At 47.7% G+C, this 9,150-nt stretch overlaps 1 protein-coding gene across 1 annotated transcript in view; it reads right to left on the bottom strand.

Annotated features, from left to right (window-relative positions):
• The window catches only part of FNBP1 (formin binding protein 1), a 165,655-nt gene extending 157,025 nt beyond the window's left edge, over window positions 1-8,630 (bottom strand). The window contains exon 1 of the mRNA XM_037728077.1: window positions 8,369-8,630. Coding sequence (XP_037584005.1) covers window positions 8,369-8,392 — 24 coding nt within the window. The 5' untranslated portion in view covers window positions 8,393-8,630. The remainder of the gene's footprint in view (window positions 1-8,368) is intronic.
• Between the last annotated feature and the right edge of the window lie 520 nt (window positions 8,631-9,150).

Raw genomic sequence — 9,150 nt, 5'->3', positions numbered from 1 at the left:
AGGCGGAGGTTGCGGTGAGCCGAGATTCTCATTGCACTCCAGCCTGGGTAAGAAGAGCGAAACTCCGTCCCAAAAAACAGAAAAAAAAAAAGAAAAGATAATCAGTAAAAATATATAAATCTTAATGTCTTTGTTCTTTCTTGACAAGTATGGAAAAGTGCTGATGCATTATGCTCCCTACCTCATCTTGGCTACTAGAAAGTCTTGGGCCCCTACCTATATGACACGTGATGTACTTGACCCTATCACTGACCGCCAATGCCATGCCCTGCCTGCTGTGCCCCCAGCTTTGTAGTCAATAAAAGTCAGAGTGTGCGGACACTCAAGGGCACTGCCAGAGTCTGCTTTGGTTGGCAGTGGACCCCTGGGCCCAAACTCTCTTTTCTCTATCTCTGCATCTTGTGTCTTTTATTTCTACAGTTTCTCGTCTCCACATCAGGAGAGAGGGGCTCAAAGGACCCTGTAGGGCTGGACCCTACAGTTGGGAGTTCGAGACCAGCCCAACCAACATGGAGAAATCCTGTCTCTACTAAAAATACAAAATTAGCCAGGCATGGTGGCACATGCCTGTAACCCCAGCTACTCGGGAGGCTGAGGCAGAAGCCTCGCTTGAACCTGGGAGGCGGATGTTGCAGTGAGCCGAGGCCATGCCACTGTACCCCAGCCTGGGCAACAAGAGCAAAACTCTGTCTCAAAAAGTAAATAAATAAATAAAAATAAATGGCAGTGATGATGACAATCATCCAACAGTTTAAGACAATAGGGGATGGCACATGTGAAAATATTACAGTAACTATAGAGTTCCTGCAGTTATAAGCTATTTCCAGTTGTGGAACCCACAGAGACAAAGTAAACAAGTACAAATGGAAACTGTGGCTGCTGTGCTGTATACACGGAAACCACAGGTGTTGGTGTAGGAATTCATTCTTACTAAAAACCTAATTCCAATCACAAGAACTATATGCTCTAATTTAAAAAATCATATTGTTTATACGTTATGGTTTACAGGTGAAAGATATTACAGCTTTTGCAACAAGAAAATGGAAGTTCCATCTACCTTTTTTTGTTGGTGAGGGTGGTGGCTTGAATCTATAAACAACTGAGGTTGTTAAGCTTTATGTAAGTTTAACATGAAATTGTACAAACAGGATGCGGTTTGAGTTAAAGGTTGGTCTGAAGTGGAAGATCATGATAATCTCATATTAAAAACTTAAGGTCGGGTGCGGTGGCTCACGCCTGTAATCCCAGCACTTTGGGTGGCCGAGGCAGGTGGATCACCTAAAGTCAGGAGTTCGAGACCAGCCTGGACAACATGGTGAAACCCCGTCTCTACTAAAAGTACAAAATTTGCTGGGCGTGGTGGTGGGTGCCTGTAATCCCAGCTACTCAGGAGGCTGAGGCAGGAGAATCGCTTGAACCCGGGAGGTGGAGGTTGCAGTGAGCCGAGATTGCTCCACTGTTCCCCAGCCTGGGTGATTTGAGACAGACAAAAGCAAAACTCTGTCTCAAAACAAACAGCAACAAAAAAAACCTTACATACCCTCCAAATTACTCTCTAATATAATACACATATTTAGTCTCTTAGGATTTAAAAAAAAAGTTTTTTAACTAAACACATTACTAAGCTCAAGCTAGCATGGGTATATGAGTAAAACAGGAAACAAATATTCCTTTATAAACACTAATTCCAGAAGACTTCACACCCACATTCTAAAATCTAATTAGATTAATTTCCCAGCGCACTCATGTATTCTTGGTAGCTTTCAATTTTTAAGCGTCAAAGTAAAGCCTTCTACTTCAATGTGGGTGGTGTTGATGAAACAAGAGTGAGTAATACTTGCAGGAAACACAATATTAGCTTTAGCTGGTTAGAATAGTCCTTCAAAGAAGCACTTTCCACGTCTCACCAATGTAAAGCATGAGTTGTAATGTGTTCGCACAGTAAGTATAGACACTTACAAAACTCTCTTATGTGCTTAAAGTACAGTTGTGCCTACCAAAATGCCAAGTAGCACAAATTTTCAGGATTTTGCCTTACATACAAAGAGAAGGCAACAAACTGATGTCTAAATATCAACTGTAACATCTCCAGGCCTCCCACAGTTTGTTTTCTTTTAATATCTACTGAACAGAAAAGACATGTGCCAAGTTTGTTCTCAAAACTAAGCTGATTTTGTTTCTCTTCTGAGGTAGTTCTGCCCTGGCCACCACGGTTCAGGGAGTAATCTCCCCTCTTGGTCTTGCCATGTTTATCCCAAACAGAAATCTCTGAAGGATTAAGAAAAAAGAGGAGTAGAGGCTGGGCATGGTGGCTCATGCCTGTAATCCTAGCACTTTGGGAGGCCGAGGCAGGCAGATCATTTCAGGTCAGGAGTTTGTGACCAGCCTAGCCAACACGGTGAAACCCATCTCTACTATGAAAAACACAAACATTGGCTGGGCATGATGGTGGAGGCCTGCAGTTACTCGGGAGGCTGAGGCATAAGAATCACTTGAACCTGGGAGGCAGAGGTTGCAGGGACCTGAGATTGCATCACTGTGCTCCAGCCTGGATGACAGAGCAAAACTCCGTCTGAAAAAAGAAAAAAGAGCGCTGGAAACTTTTGTTAATAGTGTACTCCAATTTAGCATTCAAGGGGAGTAAGAAGAGGTAATAATTCTCCAATGTCTGGAACTGTTAATGATTAGTTACATTAAAATTTTTAAAAACTAGCTTAAAATTTCAACACACCGTAAAGTGTTCTTATATAAACATATGTACATATACCAGGCCTAAGTAGCATGAACAAAAGAGAAGGGATAATTTTTCAAACCCTACTTTAAAGTCAAAAAAGGTACCTAGAACCTAGACTGTGTGTATCTGGGGGCAGAAAGGATATGGAAAATCTCTGTACCTTCTACTCAATTTTGCTATGAACTGAAACTGCTCTAAAAAATAAAGTTGGCCGAGCACGGTGGCTCACACCTGTAATCCCAGCACTTTGGGAGGGTGAGGCGGGCACATCACCTGAGGGCAGGAGCTCTAGACTAGCCTGACCAACATGGAGAAACTCCATCTCTACTAAAAATACAAAATTAGCTGGGTGTGGTGGTGCACGCTACTCGGGAGGCTGAGGCAGGAGAATCGCTTGAACCTGGGAGGCGAAGGTTGCAGTGAGCCGAGATCTCGCCGTTGCATTCCAGCCTGGGCAACAACAGCGAAACTCTGTCTCAATCAATCAGTCAATCAATATAAAAAAATTAAGTCTGGTGGGGCGCAGTGGCTCACGCCTGTAATCTCAGCACTTTGGGAGGCCAAGGCTAAAAATACAAAAAATTAGCCAGGTATGGTGGCTCATGCCTGTAATCCTAGCTCTCGTGAGACTGAGGCAGGAGAATCACTTGAAACTGGGGGGAACAGACGTTGCAGTGAGCCGAGATCACACCATTGCACTCCAGCCTGGGCAACAAGAACAAAACTTTGTTTCTAAAAATAAAAAATTAAAAAGATAAAGTCTATTTTCCAAAAACATACCTAGAATTATATATTTTTCACAAGTGCCAAAGTTCAGAAAGGTGTTATGATTATCTTCCCATTATTTTTAAAAAGCAAATGTTAAAACAAAAGGAAAAAAAGGGATTTATTCATTCGTCCAATAAATATTTACTAAACTCCTACACTGAGTCAGGCATTATTTCCAGTACAGTTGGTAGACAGTCCTCACGCGGCTGCCTCTTGAAAGTGCACACCACGATCAATGCCAACATATCCAACAGCTGAATGTACATTATATGCCTGGCATGGTTCTAAAAATCACAGGTAAAAAAAATTACATACAGGTAAAAAAAATCAACACAGGTGGCTTCTTACTATGCTAACCAATACGCATCACTCACGTTTCGCTGTTCTCTTCCTTGTATCTACTTCATTTCTCATTAGCACCAGAGCAAATTAATAAAGATGACAGAGAGGATACTAGGAGACAGCAAAACCAGGTTCTGTCACTGAATAATTTGTTAGCTGCAAAGAGTAGAATAATTATGAGGCAGGCTTAACTTTCCAGTGGATTTATTCATACTTCACACTAATGAGCAAGCTAATAAAAAGCTGAACTAACACTTCAGTAACCTGTCACTTCCCTCAATAAGTAGGCAAGGAAAAAAATCCAAATGTAAGCAACTCTTGCTTTGCCGTTTCTCCCCCAACCAGCCACAACTTCAACAAGTCAGTGAACATATTTACCTTACTAACACTGCCTTTTTAACAAGTCTTGAGTAAATGTATTCTGGTTAATCTTACATAAAAACATTAATTTTTTCTTTTGACGCTGATGTTACAGGCCAGAGGTAAAACCCACTACATAAGTTTCCACATAGCTATCTTTCAATGTATGCAATGTGACTTACAATAGATTCAGGCTGGTGTCCTGCACACAGTAGTTGTTCAATAAAAATTTTGAAAATTCATTAAAAGGCAATGTTATAAAGAGCTGTAAACTATTTTACTGTAACCTAATCACTTCAAAATGGCTATTTAAGCCTGGGAGAGGTGCCTCACGCCTGTAATCCCAGCACTTTGGGATGCCAAGGTGGGCAGATCACCTGAGGTCAGGATTTTGAGACCACCCTGGTCAACCTGATAAAAACCTATCTCTACTAAAAATAAAAAAAAAGTAGCCAGGCATGGTGGCGCACAGCTGTAGTCCCAGCTACTTGGGAGGCTGAGGCAGGAGAATCGCTAGAACCCAGGAGGTGGAAGTTGCAGTGAGATCACGCCAGCCTGGGCAACAAGAGCAAAAGTCTATCTCAAAAAAATAAAAAAAAGAAGAAGAACAAGAACAAGAAAGTTTATTTCTATGGAGGGGTTAAAAAAAAAAGTGAAAAAGAAAGAGGAAGAGAAAGGTTGTACTCCCTCTACAAAGCAGGATGTGGCTTAGGAGTAGGCCTTTAATGTAAAATGCACATTAGAAACCTTTAGCTTGTAAAAGTCTACGTTGCCGTTAACCTGAAGTCCTAAAAGGTATGTAAAATCTAATAGTATTTGTGAAGGTCCCTGAAAGCTGCAACCACCTGTTACAAACAACTCATGGCCACCCAAACCATAGCTCTGTCTTTCTCCATCTAGAAGAAGAATTCTGCCAAGTTCGGCTTTAGCGCCCCATCATTATCTCATTATACATGTGCATGATTCCAAAGCCACCATTCAAGGAAAACCCTTAATCACTGCCCTCCGCTGGGCTACCCATGCACCGCACATCACCAAGTCTCTGACCACTGGAGAAACTGGGCTTACTTTTCATAATCTTTCATTATTCTAGTTTTTTTCATCTTAAAAGCTACTAGGCCTTATGCATCTTTGCATTTCACCAGAAAACTTCAATTTTGCATTTCTCTTAGGAGTGCAATCATGTGTTCATTCCTTTCCCTATATTCAACTATAAGCTACTCAAAGGCAAATGCTGGTACTCATGTCTTTTTTCAAGGCCAGGCATGGTGGCTCATGCCTGTAATCCCAGCACTTTGGGAGGCTGAGGCAAGTGGATCACCTGAGGTCAGGAATTTGAGACTAGCCTGGCCAATATGGCAAAACCCTGTCTCTACTAAATACACAAAAAAATTAGCCAGACATGGTGGTGGGCACCTATAGTTCCAGTTACTTGGGAGGCTGAGGCAGGAGAATCACTTGAACCCAGGATGCAGAAGCTGCAGTGAGCCAAGATAGTGCCACTGCACACCAGCCTGAGCGACAGAGTGAGACTCCATCTCAAAAAAAAAAGTCTTTCAGCCGGACGCGGTGGCTCACGCCTGTAATCCCAGCACTTTGGGAGGCTGAGGCGGGTGGATCACGAGGTCAAGAGATCGAGACCATCCTGGTCAACATGGTGAAACCCCGTCTCTACTAAAAATACAAAAATTAGCTGGGCATGGTGGTGCGTGCCTGTAATCCCAGCTACTGAGGAGGCTGAGGCAGGAGAATTGCCTGAACCCAGGAGGCAGAGGTTGCGGTAAGCCGAGATTGCGCCATTGCACTCCAGCCTGGGTAACAAGAGAAAAACTCCGTCTCAAAAAAAAAAAAAAAAAAGTATTTTAAAACTCCTCATTGCCATACACTTGCACATACAGAACTGTTAACTGATTCACTCTTCCTCATAAAATTATCAAGTGAAAAAATTACAAATAGTTCACACTCTTCTTCTTTAAAAATAATTTCCAATTTTTATTGTAGGAAATTTCAAATATATATAGTACAAAGAATAGTGTAATGCACCCTTCTGTACCAAGCATCTGGCTTCAGTAACGGCCAACTCTGCTTCACGATCTCCCATCTACTAACAACCCAAATTACTGTGAAGCAAATCTAAAATTTCGTATCATTTCTATTTGTATATATCCCAGTTCCCATTTATTTTCTTTTTGCTTTTTTTAAAGAGCTGGCCTCTGGAGATATTGCCCAAGCTGTTCTTGAACTCCTGGGCTCAAGTGATTCTCCCGACTTGGCCTCCCAAGGTGCTGGGATTTCAGGCCTGAGCCACTGTGTCCCGCCTCTCTCATTTATTTTCAACCACTCCTAACCCTGCCTTCCTTCCCACTCTTCCACCCTCAAAAAGAAATGTACAGAATAATGCAGGCAATTGCTGCTGTTTTAGCAGTTTTGCTCATAGCCACTCCCTCTCTTTGAGATTATCTTCTGTCCCATTCACCAACATCACGGAATATCGTGTTCCGTCCTTATTTCACTCAGAAATATGTTGTACCCTTTCCCTCCTTAATTTCATTCTCCTGTTTGAACAAGTGAAAAAAAAAATTGTGCGACAATTTCTACTGTCTTGATAAAGATTACTTCTAATTTGCTTCCCCACCCCAGATAAGCTAAAGACAGCTAAAGGGAGTGGAAGGATTAGAAGAGGAGAGAAACTTCAATACAGCACTCGAAGTGGTAGATTTTTGCCTAAACCGGCGTGTGCAAATATTTGAAACTATGTTATTTTCAAAATGATACTTGTAAACATCAGCGGAAATTCTGTCATGAATCCCTTTTGGGCAGAAGATGTTTATAAAAGGAATTATCTTAATTTAAAGGAAGGAGCTATTGCCCTCAGGATTTTGGTAATAACAACCGTAGCTGCTTCAGAACCTAACAAATGGTTATGTAAAAACACTTAAAGCAAACGAGCGCGCGCGCGCGCGCGCTCACACACACACACACACACACACACACAATTAAGGGAGGATGCACTCTGTTTCCGTAATTGCTCTAACCTTGTTTTATTTTGACATGAGATTTCTTGACCTCATCTCGACAGTAACACCACCCTACACTTTCTCTTCCACACCCTTTGCAAATAGAATTCCAAAAGGTAGTGAGGCACTTCCCAGAGTTCGTCTGGGAAATGGCTCATCTCGAGGGCATTTCGGTGCAGTAAGGGAGATTTCGTCTGCTCCCTCCTGGGCCGCCTCGCTGCCCGTCCCCTGCCCAGTGATTTCCCCAGGAATCCTTGGAGGGCAGGGAAAGAGCTCCATCCACAGCCGGCCCCCTGGTCGCCGCCCTGGCAACCTCTGCACGCCCTCAGCCCCAAGGGCTGCCCGTTTACCGTGCGCACCCCCACGACCAAGCATCTCCGCGAAGTGCCCCTCGCTGCCAACCTTCCCCATTGGAAACTCTTTCCTCCGAGCAACCGTTAAAGATCACTGACCCCGAGAACGCCTCTCCCTTAAGATCTCTCCCCAACTCCCACTACTTTCCCCTCCGGATCAGATGTCGCAGTGCCCACATCCCACTCAGGATCCGAGCTACTCCGAGAGAACAAGTGCGCGCGGAGTCGCCACCGGCCAGAAGTCCTCGCCTCCAGAGCCAAGACCACACTCTCGCCCCGGCACCCCAAAACCTGAACCCCGGAGCCCGCCCAGGCCGCCCCGCCCCCGGGGGAGCGCGCGGTCCGCCAGCGCCTCCGCGGAGCCAGGACAGAACTCGCGGCCCGGGCGCCCAGAGACCCAACACAGCGCCGCGCCGCCCGGGCCTCCACGCCCCCACGCCCGGTCCCGGCCCTCCCCGGGCATCCGCGGCTCGGCCTGGGGGATTAGGGCTCTGCCCTACACACACCGCCCGCCCCGGGACGCCGGGGACAGGGAGGCCCGCCCGCGCCGCTCCTCAGGCCGCCGGGGACCCGCACCAACTCCCCTCGCCTCCGAAGAACGAACCGGCCCGCACCTCCCGCTCGGGCCAAGGCCGACAAGGGGCACGGGGACCCCGCCTCTTCCCCAGGCCGCGGAGACCCAAACCAGCGCGTCCTCGCCTCCGCCCGGCAGCGCGGTCCGCGCCCCCTCCCCAGGCCGCAGGGAAATGCAGCGCGCGCCCCGCATCTGCCCGCGGGCCCAGCCCCTCACTTACCCAGAGCTCGGTGCCCCAGCTCATGGTGCAGGGGCCGCGAAGGGGCGCTCCGCGCGGCGGGCGCGGCTCTCCGGTCCCCTTCCCCGGCGATCCCCTTGCCCCCCGAGATCCCCGCGACCGCGGAAAGCCCGGAGCCCGCGCGGCCTCCTCTGGCTCGCAGCTCCTTGCCCGGGGTCTCCTCGGCGACTCCTCCTCCCCGCCGCGCCACAGCAAAATGGCCCGAGGAAGCAGCAGCCGCGGCCGCCGCAGCGCCCGCCCTACACCCTAGAGCGGGGGAGGGGCGAGAGAGGAGGGGCGCAGGGGCGGGGCGCGGGGGCGGGGCCAGCCTGACAGCTCGCGCACGCGCGCCCACCCCGTCCCGGTCCCCTCCCCCGGGCTCCCCAGCCGGGTCCGCGTCGCTCCGGGGTGCGGAAGGAACCGGAGGGAGGCGTGAGGCACGGCGGGACCCGGATCCCGAGGACTCCCCCTGTCAATCTCCTAATGACTTCTTAGTGACCACTCTGCTCGCAGGACTAGCGCTTGCCTTGGAACGCGGCCGGCCCGGGGGATCACCTTTGCTCCGCCGCGGTCTGAGATCGCTCCCCTGCGCGCAGCGCCGCTCGGGATTTAAGGACAATACTTTCCCCTGGCAGCCATGCGCGTCGTGCAGAATCAGCCCGGAGGCTCTTTTCCCACCGCCCGTGGGAGGCCTGAGAGCCCGGTAGGCTGGAACGGTGGGAGTGGGGCCCGGTACGTGGTGTCTGCGCGCTGTGTAGATAGGGACATCGAGGCCAGCATCAACG

Source organism: Cebus imitator, unplaced genomic scaffold (assembly GCF_001604975.1).
Source record: "Cebus imitator isolate Cc_AM_T3 unplaced genomic scaffold, Cebus_imitator-1.0 Scaffold254, whole genome shotgun sequence".
NCBI classification, from domain to species: Eukaryota; Metazoa; Chordata; class Mammalia; order Primates; family Cebidae; genus Cebus; species Cebus imitator.
The sequence above is the reverse complement of the archived record's forward strand: the minus strand, read 5'-3'. Positions and strand labels throughout refer to the sequence as shown.